The 15,683-nt window shown below is 50.1% G+C and overlaps 1 protein-coding gene across 2 annotated transcripts in view; it reads right to left on the minus strand.

The window, feature by feature from the left end:
- Positions 1 to 1,234: 1,234 nt before the first annotated feature.
- FTSJ3 (FtsJ RNA 2'-O-methyltransferase 3) overlaps positions 1,235 to 15,683 on the minus strand; it is a 167,827-nt gene continuing 153,378 nt past the window's right edge. For both annotated transcript variants that reach the window (XM_078673959.1, XM_078673951.1), the window contains exon 22: positions 1,235 to 2,233. In XM_078673959.1, the coding sequence (XP_078530085.1) occupies positions 1,999 to 2,233 (235 nt within the window). In that variant the 3' untranslated portion in view covers positions 1,235 to 1,998. The remainder of the gene's footprint in view (positions 2,234 to 15,683) is intronic.

Raw genomic sequence — 15,683 nt, forward strand, 5'->3', positions numbered from 1 at the left:
ATAAATAAACAACAGCTATGGCTTCTAGATGCATGAGATGAGGGTATGCAGCATGATGGACAGAAGTGTGTAGGGGACGTGAAAGAAAGGGGTATGTAGACGAGAGAGCGAAGAGAAGAGGGAGACAGAGAAGAGAAGAGACAGAGAAGAGACAGAGAAGAGACAGAGACAGAGAAGAGACAGAGAAGAGACAGAGAAGAGACAGAGACAGAGAAGAGACAGAGAAGAGACAGAGAAGAGACAGAGAAGAGACAGAGAAGAGACAGAGAAGAGACAGAGAAGAGACAGAGAAGAGACAGAGAAGAGACAGAGAAGAGACAGAGAAGAGACAGAGAAGAGACAGAGAAGAGACAGAGAAGAGACAGAGAAGAGACAGAGAAGAGACAGAGAAGAGACAGAGAAGAGACAGAGAAGAGACAGAGAAGAGACAGAGAAGAGACAGAGAAGAGACAGAGAAGAGACAGAGAAGAGACAGAGAAGAGACAGAGAAGAGAGAGAAGAGACAGAGAAGAGAGAGAAGAGACAGAGAAGAGAGAGAAGAGACAGAGAAGAGAGAGAAGAGACAGAGAAGAGAGAGAAGAGAGAGAGAGAAGAGAACAGTAAAGGGAGGATGGATATGAAATGGGCTCGTAGCTTTAAACAGTGGAAAAGTGAGGATTGTAAGGGAGAAATCAAGAGATAACTGGAGGAGGGGGAGATAGGCAACGAGGGACGGTAGAGGGAGACAGGAGGATGCCGAGATGGGTATAAGGACGAGGGACAGCGAGGACAGGAGTATGCCAGTAAGTTCTTTTGATGTAGCAGCAGGTAGCGCGGCTCTGCACCCATGTGCCAGCGGGCGCATGCGCCCCAGTGCTGGCACTCGGGCGTGTTCAGTATCACGCCGGTGTCAGTGGCTGCGTGTGCCCCAGTGTTGCAACTCAGGTGGGTTCCAAGGAGCAGGTGGGGGATTCCTGCCAGAGCTGGGCGGGTGCCTCCGCCTGGCACCGAGAGGCCTGGCTGTATGTAAGCGCCAGCTCCTGCCCACTCGTGCCTCCCAGGGAGCTTTACTTCCCTTCAAATTCTCAAGTATCTTTGAACCCTCTCTCCCCCTTCGAGTAATCCCACCCATCTCTGCCTCTATCTCTGAATGAGAGCAAACCAGGACTCTCCTCCCCCCACCCATCCCTGCAAAATGTGACATTTGCGTAAACAAACCCTCTACATGCAAGGATAGTCTTTCCTGGGTCACCACTGAAGGTAAATCCTGTGTTCATTTAATCTGAATAGCGCCATGAATTTACAATACAAAAATATTGAATAATTGGCAGCCAGATTAGTCCATCTATAAAACAAGGGGCGCCATATATAAAACACGTTATGGCATTTACAATGGGAAGGACAGGGACGTCGGGAGCCCCCCCTCCTGCAAAGAAACAGGCTTTCAGGCAAACATGAAGTGACCCTTCGGAAAGTGAACCATCACACCACACAAGAAGGGGCCTGCTGTGGTGGAAGAGGTTTCCTCACACAGAAGCAGATCCCTAAAGAGTGAGATGAGAACATCCTAGAGCAAATGAGCTCCAACGCGGAAGGATGCCCCTTGGCATGAGGAAGATGGCGAGATTTAACAAACGGAAAGTGATGCTCGGAAACGAACACCAAGAGTTCATCAAATAGGAAATGTCCTGCAACACAGACTGTCTCTATCTCTTCAAACAAAGCAGGCCAACGTTCTCCAACACAGGGAGACATTTACATTAATAGGAAGATGGGATTCTCCCAAAAGATGCCTTTCCATTGACAAGGAAGTCACTTCCAACAAAGGACTCATGTCTCATTAACAGGCAAGGACACTGCCTCAAGTTGCAGGAAATGACACGATGAAAAACAGGAAGTGACTTCAAGAGCCAAGTCTTTTACTGATACATCCGCGTATATACAGGCAGACCTATCAGAAGGCAGAAAATACTCTTCACTGAATTCACAAAGTCCTTTTTTAAGTGTCTCCAGCTGATCTCAGGTTCTTTTGTGCTTCGGTCTCTTCCCCTGACCGCTCCTCTTTCCTTGGCCACCCTTCTTCCCTTGGCTGGTCCTCTTCTGGGCTCTCATGTCTTTCTTCATCCGACCGTCCACCACCTTAAAGTGACCCTTAACCCCAGATGGGCGTCGTACCTTTGGGCCTACACCCTTTTTGGCCACAAGGTAGGTGACTTCCCGCTTCTCCTTCCCAAGGCCGGCCTTCTTGTAGACACTACAGGAGGGAACAGAGAAAAGATGAGATGTCGCCAAAGATACCAGGCAGGTTCAAATTCTACTCAAACGCAGCACATTCTCGTAAGCAGCTCTGTGCACACAGTAGCCATTGTCAAAATGGGGTCCTACCAAATGTAATGTTGGGGAACACCGACACAAATGAGCACGTTTTGAGTTGAAGTACTTCTGAAAAAGTTACTAACCATAATAAGGAACATTTTACTTGCCTGTAACAATGAATGGGCATATTGTGGCCATTCGTGGTTGAGACACTGTTCATCACCCAAACAGTTCCTGGCGGAGTGCCGAAAACATCGGGTTTACATGTTTAGATTAGTTTTGGTCTGTGACCACAGATGGTCAGTAAGAATTATGACAATACTGACTCCAAGCCTAGAACGCATCATACGGTAGATGACATCTTCACACTGAGTTTCTGCTCTTGGGTTCTGAAGCGTGCTTTGTCATCACCTGGGAGAAGATTGGTTTTCTTCTTTCACTTTAGAACTAGCACTTCCGACATCCTAGGACATGCATTCTGAGCAAATAACTGGGCTTGAGAGTATCAAGCTCAAAGATTTTCTTCAAAGTCATGTCCTTATATACTTCAAGACTGTGCTCCCTCAGTACCTGTTCGCCCATCACCTCTCAGGAAATCACAACTGAGGAATAATCTACCAGCGGACTGAAAAGACCACTTACACGGTTGCTTCACTGACCAACCAATAGTAAGCATTGGCCTTGTTACCAAGGATGGACATTAGACGTGTTGGCGTTGCCTTACCTCAAGGGAGCGTCTGGAGAAGGACACAAGACTGCATTGGTAACAATAAACGTTCCACTTTACAAGACAGATGAACCTCCAGTGTTGAGGTAGAAATGTGAAAGAAGGGGTCACGATAGTCTGCGAGGCGGAGCCTTTTAGAAGCGTCAGTGGGTTTGGTGTCCGTGTGCCACTTCGGACAGCTTCTGCGGGAGAAGGTCTATAATGCTTAAAACTCATACAGGCATTGCTTCTGCTTAGAAGACCATGCCGTTGAAGCATTGCTGCCCTGAGAAAGTGTGCCCTCTGATTCCCAGACACAGATCTGTTTTTTATAAGTAACACTAAAGCATGAACTCTGCCATGTTTCGATGAAGACCGAGGGGGAAGCACAAGTCTAAATCCCTGGTCCACCAATCTGAGGGGTCAGGTGGCGTCTATTTCTCCACTGATTTGCAATAAGGACCAACGCATAAACTCAATTCTGCCTCTTTACGTCTAGCACAGAACAGCATGACCAGGTAAGCAATACAAGTTTCTTTCTAGGCGGCAAGCTTGAACATTGTGTGGTCCAAGATCCTGGAAAAGGATCTTATCTGAGCAAAACATGTCATACAAACTTGTACCATCACTTTGGTGGAGAAGATCCTTCTGGCAGATCCTCTACCTGCAGATTCCTCAACTTCTGCACATCCCCAGGACCCATGGTGGATCTGAAAACTTTGCAATAGCTCGCACACACCAGTAGGTGGCGCTGGCTCCGTCTCAGCACCAGACAACGCAGGAGTGACATCAGTGCAGTTATATAGCACCACCCAGCACCCCAATTGGATATGTAGGCAGCAGGAAGGCCGAGGCGGTCCAGATCTCAACTCTCATCCGGTTGATGCAGTTACCGACCACCCTACCGGAGCCAGGCTGAATTTCTACTCCTTCATAAGATGAGAAGGGTAAAAGGTGGGTAGAATAACAGACTGCCCCACATGGAAAGAGGAAAATACTTATGTAGGAAAGCTGCTTTATTGTAATTGTATTTGTATAGAGCTCACTACCCCATACGAGACGTTAAAGCGCTTTTCGGCGAGTAGCACGCTACTACGGAACCCAAAGGATTAGTAGAGGGAAGAAATGCGTTACTTACCTGTAACTGCAGTTATCCAGTATTAGTGTCTTTCATAGATGCACATGCCTGAATCATTCCCCGTCGTCGAGACGGGAGCCTCCGGTATATAAAAAGTAATGTCCTAGAGACATACATAGAAAAGAATAGGCCCAAAGGTCTCACCTTAGTAGCCTATCCACGTCCTTTTGCAGGAAGGACCAAACAGAGCAGGCCCCAAGGGTCCCACCTTGGTGGCCTATCTGGGTCCTTTTGTAAAAAGGACCAAATAAAGTAAAACAGCCAATCAGCTACTACCTCCTTCTAGAACCTTCCTGCCAGGAGCCCAAGTCTCTCAGATTTTCGTACGCACCAAGCTAGTTAGGCGTAAACTCAGAGAGAAAGGTGAGCCCTGCCAGGGGAGGCGGGAGGGTGCATGTGAATCTATGAAAGACACTAATACTGGATAACTGCAGTTACAGGTAAGTAACGCATTTCTTATCCAGTATTTGGGTGTCTTTCATAGATTCACATGCCTGAATCAGAGTAGCGAGCAATACATTATGCACATTCTGTATGAAGAGCAGGTATGAACATGTAGATAAAACATATCACATGACTATAAAGCACAAAATGCAATGGCATATAAATACAGTAAGAGAATGTGCATACCCGTAAAGGATGGAGGGATGTAGTAGGGCTCACCTTACTGGAATAGATGGCGAAGCACTGCTCGGCCCACTGCTGCATCCTTCATCAGCTCAGTATCCAGGCAGTAGTGACTGGTGAAGGTGTGCGGGGACTTCCATGTCGCCGCTCTGCAGATGTCCAATATCGGCACTCCAGCGAACAGCGCCGCAGACGTGGACATGGCTCTAGTCGAATGAGCTTTGACTCGTGAGTCTAAAGGCCGTCCGGCCTTGTCGTGACAAAAGGTGATCGCAGAAGAGATCCATCTTGAGATGCTCTGCTTTGTCAGATCATGCCCAGCCTTGGTCTACTAAAGGCAATAAAGAGCTGGGATGACTTTCGAAAGTGTTGTGTCTTATCGATGTAGAATTTAAGGCATCTCTTTAGATCCAGAGAATGTAGAGTTCTTTCAGCTGCCTTGGTAGGATTCGGAAAGAACGATCTAAGCACCACTGGTTCATTAAGATGGAAGTCCGAGGGGACTTTTGGAATGAAGCGAGGGTTAGTCCTCAGAATGACTCTGTCCTCCCTGAATTGAAGAAAAGGATCCTGGATGGATAGAGCCTGCAATTCACTGACCCTTCTGGCAGAGGTTAGTGCCAGGAGGAGGGCCGTTTTCCAAGAGAGGAACTTGATCTCTGCCTTATGGATGGGTTCGAAGGGATGCTTCATTAGTTGATGAAGAACCACATTGAGGTGCCACGATGGAGGAATAGGCCGTGGTCGTGGAAAGGACCTGAATAGACCTTTTAGGAATTGTTTGATGAGCCTGTCCGCCCACAAAGATGGGCCTGCAGCCGTCCTTGTGAACCTTGAAATCGCCGCTAGATGCACTTTGATGGATGTATGCGCAAGGCCTGATTGCGCAAGGTGCAACAGGTATGGTAGCAGCTGCTGTGGAGTGGCATGGAAGGGGTGCAAGCCTTGATCCACACACCAGGAACAGAATCGCTTCCATTTTAGTGAGTAGGTTTTGTTAGTGCTGACCGCTCTAGCTTTCGCAAGGACATCTCTGCAATCCTGCGGGATGTTCAGATGGCTGAATTCGCGGTATTCAGGAGCCAGGCTGATAACTTCAGAGAGCTCAGGTTCGGGTGGAGAACCTGCCCTTGAGACATCGTGATCAGGGCCGGAAACTGCTGCAGGCGAAGAGGGGGCCGGGCAGAGAGGCGATGAAGCTCCGTGAACCAGTGCTGCCTCGGCCAGGACGGAGCAATGAGGATCAGAGTGCAGGGTTCCGATTTCATCTTCCTGAGAACCCTGGGTATCAGTGGGAATGGCGGAAAGGCGTACGCAAAGACGTTGCGCCATGCGATGGAAAATGCATTCCCGAGGGTTCCTGAGTGGTGATGCCTGCTTGCGAAGCTTGGGCATTTGGCGTTCTCTCTGGTGGCAAAGAGGTCTATGTTCGGGGTGCCCCACTCCTGGAAGATACGGTCCAGCACCTCCCTGTCCAGTTCCCATTCGTGGGAAGGAGACTTCTCCCTGCTCAGTGCGTCCAAGACGTTGTCCTTGCCCGGGACGTACTCCGCTTTTAATGCTATTCCATGTTCCAGAAGCCAGTTCCAGATTCTTTGCGATTCTCGAGATAACGAGATGGAACGCGTCCCCCCTGTTTGTTCAGGTAGTGCATCGTCGTGGTGTTGTCTGTCCTGACTAGCACTGGGGAGTGACGAATGCGTGAAAGAAACGCCTGTAGAGCTAGGAAAACCGCCCGTAACTCCAACAGATTGATATGGAGCTTGGTTTCCTGTGTCGTCCATTTGCCGTTGATCTGGAGTTCCTGGAGGACTGCTCCCCAGCCTTCCAAGGACGCATCCGTAGTTATCACGTGTGGCTCTGCTGGGAGCAGGAACGGCAGACCCTTTGACAGATGGGGGAGAGATGTCCACCATTGCAAATGGTTGATAATGGGTCGAGTGACTCGTATGCGGTCCTCAAAAGAACCTGTGGCTTGGGTCCATTGCTTTGTCAGTGCCTCCTGAAGTGGACGCATTTTCAGGCGGCAGTGTGGAATGAGCAGTATGCATGAAGACATCATGCCAAGGAGGGACTTGAACGTGCGGACCGGAAGAGTCTTCCGCGAAGCCACTGCCTTGGCCAAGGAGATGAGTTTGATTTTTCTCTCCTGAGAGGAGAAAGCCTTGACACGGTCCGTGTCCAGAGTCGCTCCAAGGAACGTGATGACCTTGGTGGGTTCCAGAGTTGACTTTGCGGTGTTGAGGGTCAGTCCTAGGCGGTGGAAAATATCAAGACAGGCGCTGGAGGATGAGGCTGCGGCGGCCGCCGTCGGTGCCTTCACCAGCCAGTCGTCCAGGTATGGAAACACCTGGTGGCCTTGTTGACGATGAAATGCTGCCACTGGTGATAGGCATTTGGTAAAGATCCTCGGGGCCGATTTGAGGCCAAATGGAAGGACCCGAAATTGGTAGTGCTGTCCTGCCACCGCAAACCTGAGGAACTTTCTGTGCCCTTTGAGAATAGGTATATGGTAGTAGGCGTCCTGGAGGTCTAAGGACGTCATGTAGTCCCCTTTCTCCAGAAGACCAAGGATTTCTTGCAGAGTCACCATACGAAACGATTGTTTCTTTAGGAACACGTTGAGTGCCCTGAGATACAGGATTGGTCGCCATTTCTTTCCTTTTTGGTGGATTAGGAAGAAGTGAGAGTAGAAACCCTGATTCTTGTGGGCCCGTGGAACTCTCTCTATCGCTCCCTTCTGCAGCATGGAAGCTATTTCCTGAAGAAGTAATCGTAGGTGCCTGTGTGATCACTGGCACGGTGGCGTTGTTGGGGGGATAGAGGTGAATTCTAGGGAATGTCCAAATCTAATGAGTTGGAGTACCCACCGATCCGTTGTTATAGTTTGCCAATTGCGATGGAAGTATTTCAGTTTCCCTCCAAGTCTTAAAGAATGTAGTGGTGGAGGGGCTAGCGAGGGAGACAAGTCATTGTCTGTTGCCAGCAGGTCGTTTTTGGCCTCTTCCTCTGTAATTGGACTTGCCGTAGGAAGACTGTCGTCCTTGTTGAGGTGGTCACTGTTGAAACTGCGGCTTGGACTGTGAATATGTGTACGAAGACCGATTCTGATAGGAACCTTTGTATGCAGGTTGGCCTCTTCCCCGGTTGCCACGAAAGGACTGGGTCCGGAATTGTAAAGTACCCAGAGCCTTGGCAGTATCCGTGTCCTTTTTTATGGTGGTAAGGGCCGCGTCAATCTGTTCCCCAAACAGGTGCTGGCCATCGTAAGGCATATCTAATATCCTGGTTTGCACCTCCTGGCGGAAAGTGGTGGCCTTGAGCCAGCCCTGTCGCCTCAGGACTGCAGCCCCTGCCAGTTGCCGGAAACCAATCATGGCGGCATCGATGGCACAATCGATGAGCTCTGAGGCAGAGGTCTGTCCTTCCAAGAGAAGTGAATGTGCTTCCTCTCTGACATCCTCCGGCAGATTTGAAAGATAGGGTGCAATGTCCGTCCAGAGTTGGCGATTGTAACGGCCCAGTAGGGCTATTGAATTAGCCACTTTGACCGTCATGGCCGAAGTGGTAGTAAAGCGTTTGCCAACGGCATCCAGTTTCCTGCCCTCCTTATCAAGTGGCGTCGATAGAGGCGAGCCTAGTTTTCGTGAGTTCTTCTGCGCCGCTTGAGTCACCACGAAATCTGGTTTGGGGTGACCTGTCAGGCATGCCGGTGCCGTGGAGGTGGCCTTGTATTTCTTATCAAGCCTGGGCAGCACCACCTGTATAGAAGCAGGTGCTTGCATGATTTGTTTGCCCTGCTTCCAGATGTAGTCAATTATGGGGATTGATCTTGAAGTCTTTCTAGTGGGCTCCTTGAAGTCATAAAGGAAGCATTCAGTTTCCTGAGTTTCCATGGACATATGGAACCTCTTGGCAGCCCGCTCAATGATGTTGTGGAATCCACCGATGTCTGCGGGTGGAGACTCCGAGGTCTGTGGATCCGGAGAGGCTGGAGAATGTGCCACATAATTTTGGTCTGCATCCGGGTCCGACTGGTCGTCATCGACTTCACCTTCCTCCTGTTCCCTCTCCTCATCGTCAGAAGAGGGAGCGTCCTGAATTGGTACCTGTGTCTTCTCAATGACCAGGGGAGTTGGTCTATGGCGAGATGAAGGAGCTGGCGCCTGTGCAGCTGGAGGTGCCGACGCAGAATGTTTCTCCGGGAACCTTTCCTTATAATCCTGGATGAGGAATTGGAGGTCCGAGACGATGGATGCGGGGAGACACACCATAGGAGTAACCTGTGTCTGGGATGGAGGTTGGACCTGTTGTTGTAAAAGGTCTTCCTCCTCTTCCGGCTCCTCGTCTGTGGTTTGGCATTTCAGGACTAGGTCCGATGGACTAGTAGCCTGCGTAAAGGAGTCCTCGTCCGACTCCTGACCTTGTAGTAGACAGGCCGGAGGAAGTTGTTGTATCCTACCGGGCGAGGTCTGCTGCGGTGTAATAGGCCTTTTAGTAATTTTCACTGTGACATGGCTCACTTGCGGTGGAAAGTCATCCATGGCGTGGGATAGGAGTGCAGACTCCTTCCAGGGTCCTGTCGACGCTGGAAGCGACGGTGTCGTGGTAGGTATTTTCGTCGACGGTAATTTAGTCGTCGTCGACGGTGGCTGCGACGACGGTGTCTTCTTCGACGTCATTTTCGACGACGGTAAAGTCCCCACCGTCGACGGTGTACTCGTCGTCGACTTTCCTACCGTCGACGGGATGATCCTCGTCGACTAGGTAGACTTCGTCGACGGCATTGTTCTCGTCGACGGTGTCGTCGTCGTTGGCGCCTTCGACGAGGGTCTCGTCGTCGACGACGAGGATGGAGTGACCGGGATGGTCGACGGCGTAGGTCTACTCGCCGACGATGAAGGCGTCGTCCTCGTCGTCGAGGAGGAAGCCGATGAGGCCGTCGTCGTCGACACTGTCGTCGTCGACGTTGAGACGGTTTTCTGTGCTGAATGCACCGTCGTCGCCGGGACTAGTGGCTGCTTCCCGGGGACAGGCAGGTCCTTGCCAGACACTGATGGCTTGCCCTCTGAGTACTTTTTAGAAGTCTTCATAGGAGGGGTGTCTGTGGGGCTAGGGGAAGAAACCCTTGGCCTCTTCAAGGAAAAATGCGACACTCCAGACACACTCTCACCTTCGGACACCAAGTCATCAGTCTTGGTCTTGAGCCTGTTGAGCCACAACAGAAGTCGACCTTCTCGGTCCTTGAGGGTCTTGTTGGAGAAGGTCCGACATATTTTGCAGTCCTTTGCCTGGTGGTGAGGGTAGAGGCAATATAAACATGTCTCATGTTTATCCTCAATGTGAAGTCTTTTCTTGCTGCAGGAGGAACAAGCCCGGAAAAGACCCTTCTTCTGACTATCAGACATACTGTAGAGAATAATTAAAGTGGTTTTCGAAGAAAAAAGAGAAATTCCTGAGGAGAACTCAGGTGGAGACTCCCTAGCACAACGTGCGGTAGAAAATCTGAGAGACTTGGGCTCCTGGCAGGAAGGTTCTAGAAGGAGGTAGTAGCTGATAGGCTGTTTTACTTTATTTGGTCCTTTTTACAAAAGGACCCAGATAGGCCACCAAGGTGGGACCCTTGGGGCCTGCTCTGTTTGGTCCTTCCTGCAAAAGGACGTGGATAGGCTACTAAGGTGAGACCTTTGGGCCTATTCTTTTCTATGTATGTCTCTAGGACATTACTTTTTATATACCGGAGGCTCCCGTCTCGACGACGGGGAATAATTCAGGCATGTGAATCTATGAAAGACACTAATACTGGATAAATACAAGTTGTTAACATGAGCGGTGGACATGGGAGTCCGTTAGTTGGATTTAATAGGATCAAGAATGGATAGAGGAGGGAAGAACCTAGATAGTGTTATTTTGGCGATCATAGTAGTAGAATGAGGTTTGTGTGAGATAAGCCAAAAAATTGAGCCGTGGACTCAAGGTTCACTCCGACCTGGAGACTCGTGCTGCAGCTCAATGACGATGTCCAACAAGAACGATACATAGCCGAGGTTCTTGTGCCACTGTACCAAGAATAACAGACTACTCTATGAGCACGGGCTTTCAGTCCTGGACTCGCAGTTAGGAAATAAATGCATTCTGGGAGTGATGGTTTTGTTGTGGAGCAATGAAACTGAACAAGCACACCCTAACAGCAGTTAACCGTCAAACAAAAACCCAGAACTCTAACCACGGTACGCCAGAGGCATGGAGCCACCTAAGAGCAAACATGCCAACATTTTGAAGCTGCAAACAGGGAGAATAAAAAAAAAATGTTTAAATCGGGGGAATTTATTATATTCCCCTTCAACTTTCATGGAAACAGATGCAATTTTAGGAAAGTGCTTAAAAAATGTCAGGAGTGCCTCACAGGGTGAAGCCATCTTGGACAACCTCTAGATGGAGCTTTCATGGCCGGAGGAATTGCTTGTAGGTGAAACTGGTTGACGTACTGAACCCACTTTTCTGGAGAGCAGCGGCCGGTGATCACCACTTTCTTTAGATGTACATCCCGCCTCAAGGTGGATACGTGCATCGCTAATGAGGCCACTGCTGGTGGAGGGTAAAGTGATATCCCTTGCGTCAGGTTTGCCTCTGCTGCCCACCAGAGCACGTCCATCACCAGGTCTGTGGAGATTCTCATGGAGTATGACCGGTCTCCCTCCTGTTGGAACCACTGTCGATGGACGCACCATTGGTGAGCGTTCGTGAACCAACTTGCGAGCGCGTCCAGCATGCTGCAAGAAGCCAGTAGACTCAACAGGTAAAGAATCGTCAGAACTGGAACTCTAATTCCCTCCTAAAACATCAGAATCAAATCCTGAAACCCCGGACCCTCTGGCCAGGATGGAAAGGTCGCGCAAAGATGTGGTGTCCAGTACTAATCTTTTAAAAAGGAGGAAGAGAGGGCTCTAGGTGCGTCTGGCAGCTTGATGGAAAAGTTTAAGTCAAATGCGGGGATGGGGCGGCCTTCAGGTGTGACGCTAGCTGCAGTGAGCCGATCTTGAGCAGCCATTTCTAATGGTACAGGAACAGAGCGGTCTATAACCTTCGCAGATGTGCCACAACCACTACCATCACCTACGAGAAGACCTGCGGTGCCAAGGACAGTCCAAACAGGGGGAACACAGACTGGTAGTGGGGAACCTACAACTTATCGCTGGTCCCTCCTGTGCTACGGCACGGTCAGTATGTGAAAAACACACGTCCTGCTCGCGGAGGGACATCATCCAGTCTTCTGCTCCCAGCACCAAAAGCGCCCGAGCCAGGGACAGCATGTTGAACATTTCCTTGAGAAGGTAAAAGTTCAAGAGCCCGAGTTCTAGAATCAGACGCAGACTGCCGTCCTCCGTGGGAACCAGAAATTACCAGGAGTAGCACCCCTGCCAGAGTTCCTGCTTTGGGATCAACTCCACTCATAATTTAAAAAGGGTTTGCAACTCTTGTTGCACAGTGAGAATGTGGTCTTCAAATCAAGGGACAGAGGGGAGGGATTTGGCAAGGGGCCTGCTCGACCGGTAGGCGATTTCCGCTTTCTATATTTTGTAAAAGCGACTGGTCCGTTGTTCTGGCCCTCCAGACTTATAGAACTGCAGATGTCCTTCCTCCAATCGCTAGTCTGAGTTCAAGTAAACAGTAACTAATGAGGCATCTAAGGTGGAGCACGGGAGGATGAGGAAGAGGTGGGCTGCTGGGCAGGTCTGCCACTGCCCCTACACTGCCTTAGAAATTGGTTCAGTTGTGGGAGGGACTAAACTGACCTGTGGAGGCAAAAACGAAACCCCGGTGAGAAGTCTAGAAATGTCCAATATGGTCTGTAGAAATCTTCAGCTGGAGACACCGGTGCCAAGGACAGGGCAGGTGCCGTGTCTGCCGTGACCCTCTCCAGGGCCGAGTCTTTATCCCCAAAGAGGCGAGCACCATCAAACAGCAGGTGCACATTGGGCTCACCTGCACGACTCAATCGAAGCCAGTAGATCTCAGCGAATCATACAGCTAAAGGCTACAGACAAAGCCCTGGCTCGAGCCACTGAGCCTCCTATGTTCACGCCTGACCCTGTGACTTGCCTGAAGGCATCCTGGCATCTCTCTCCATCTCCACACAGTGCTTCTCCAGACGGTTTAGTAGTCTAGGTACCATCATGTTCTCCAATTTAAACCAAGCACTGGCGTATTCTGCCAGCAGACATGTGCCATTCATGGACAAACGTCCTGCTGTAAACGCCTTTTCCCCAAAGCCTCCAGTTTCTTTGACTCCCTGTCGAGGATATTGCAGGCCTCCCCGACCCTAGCACAGCCGTCCCGGTCCCCAGGATAATTACCCTACTCATGGCTAGGGCAGACGTTAATTTGCCCTGGGTCTTCGTGACGGGGTGGAGCAGGGACCCTCTGAGGTGAAACAGCAGTTCACACACCACCGAAGCAGTCAGCAGTATTTCTTATGGATATAGCCTCGACTGCACTGTAGGTAGCGGTTGCTCTAGAATTTCTTATGCCTTCAGTAAAGAATGGAAGCAATCAATCAATCAATCAATCAAAGCATTTGTATAGCGCACTACTCACCCGGAGGGTCTCAAGGCGCTGTTACTTCAGGACGTGCTGGCCCAGAGGGCCATTCCATAGTTCAAACAAGGCCACTGGCATTATAAATGGCCAAGTATTCTGGGTGTCTAAGTGTGCAGCATATTGGCAACCTCGCTGCGGTCGTAGACCGCCTTGAGCTTTAACTTGAGGCATTTTGATGTGGTCCAGATCTTAACCAAAAAATGTCATCTCTAGTTTGCAATCCCTGTTGGCACGGAGTGGGGCCAGGTTGGTATTAATCATTGGACCTGGCATCCATGGCCAGTCTTTGGTCCTCTCTCCTGGACCTCAACAGTACGGGCTCTGTTTTTGGAGGCTGCTCCTGTGAAGGAAATGGTGCTGGCGGTGGCTCCGGTGCTCGTGAAGGTACAACTGGTAGAAGCTCCAGCCGGTACCAGTGATGTGCCTTAAAGGAGAATGCTGGGGCCAATGGGAGGCGATGGCAAACTTGTCGGTGGCCATCCAAACGGAGCCAAGAGCAGTCCCCATGAAGCCGCAGAGGCGCAACAGGGGTGCGCTGCATTCCTTTGCATTGTCACCAGGGCCTGCAGGACCTGTGATGCAACACCACCCAGCTCCAGAAACTTCAGATAGATCGACACAAGAGCTGAGAATGGGGCTGGCATAGGAACCAGTGCCGGGGACAACAAGGGAGCCTCAATGGAAACCGGGGTAGGTGCCGCAGGCGTTCCTCAGGCAGAGTTAAGTCTACATACTCCAGCTTAGAGGACGACTTCACAGGAGGGAGAGCACAACCAGGTGACCTACCTCATGTTCATGAGCGATGTCCAGGTGAGGCCTTATTTCGTCGCCTTTTCTTTTTGCGCTTCCTCCTCTTCTCTTTCGACAACTCGGAAGCTGAAGAGTGAGATATCGAACCCAACACTCATGGAGTGCCGCGAAGAATTGTGCCCGCCGCGTCGGCATCAGAGGCAGACCTAGAAACATCATTTCTTCAGAGAAAACAACCTTACTGCAATCTAGACAGAAGAATGTGGAGAAAGAATCTTGGTAGAAAATGAGGATACCCCTGGATCTACATCGAATGCCACGGGGTAAAAAGGGAATGGACGTTAGACCACCAGGGTGGCACTATACGCCTCGAGTGACGTCACACATGCATTGCATGCGGCACCGAGATCGAGCCAGCACCACCTATTGGGGTGGGAGAGCAACTGCAAAGTTTCCAGACATAGCATGGCTCCCGAGGAAATTCCTAAGTTGAGGAAGCTGAAGGTATCTATCAGAAAACAAGAATTCCTTTTTCAATGTCCCCTTCGTGCACTGCCTTAGAACCTGGTGTTTAGGGGGTGGAAAAAACACCTTCTGTTTAAAGGTAGGAAACAAAACCCCGCCCTGAGCCAGATGTGTGGTGAAAGACACAAGCCGCGCTGGCCTCATGGCTGGGACTCCTAGAGTCGACGCATTGCTGCAGCTGTTACATACAGCAGTCCAAAAGCAACTCCAGCAGACAATGAAAAGGGGATTGTAGTGAGAAAGGCACGCATAGAATAGTGAAACGTGAGCAGCCAATGCAGGCGGCTTTGCTTGAAGGCTGCCAATTCAACCTCTCGTACCCGTCCGGCCCTAGGGTAGCAGCCAGGTCAGACCTCTGAGGCCTAGTCGTTCAGGAAATAATGCGAGAATCAATGGGATACAAAGGTTTCGGACCAGTGTCTACCATGGGCCAGGGTTCCGAGAACATAATAATCAGGAGGAGGCGGCAACAGTCTCTGGCATCCTCAGGCACGGCCCCAGCGTGACGTGCATCAGACCGCGCGGGCCCTGCGCTATGCCCAGTGCGGAGTATGAGAAAGTGCCAATGTTTTAAGTGTGTGTGTGGTATTTCAATAGTACAAACCTAGCCAGAAGGCAGCAGAGCGCGGTGCAGAGTCCTAGTACAACATAAAGACGAGTGATAGGTGGTTTGTGGACGGCTAATGCATTGTGTTGTTAACCCTTTCCTAAACTGGGGCATTTGTAATGGATATGGGGAAGGGGTTCCAGATCCTGGGACCAGAGATGGAAAAGACCTGCTGCTAGAATAAACAATTAATTACAAGGCAAAGGAGGAAACGTATGTATAGGGATTATAATATAGCAAAGAGTAGGATGTATGACGTTACAACGCAGGCTATTACAACGCCTGCCTTTACAACGCGGTTTTTACATCGCAATCCATTACAACGCATAGTGCTTTTGGGTGTTGGATAGTGAATAGTTTAATTTACTATTCCAACTCCAGTCCCCGTGGACACTAGGGAAGGTGTTGGATAGTAAATTAAACTTATTCCCTAT

This window comes from Lissotriton helveticus, chromosome 1_1 (genome assembly GCF_964261635.1).
Source record: "Lissotriton helveticus chromosome 1_1, aLisHel1.1, whole genome shotgun sequence".
Classification (NCBI taxonomy): domain Eukaryota; kingdom Metazoa; phylum Chordata; class Amphibia; order Caudata; family Salamandridae; genus Lissotriton; species Lissotriton helveticus.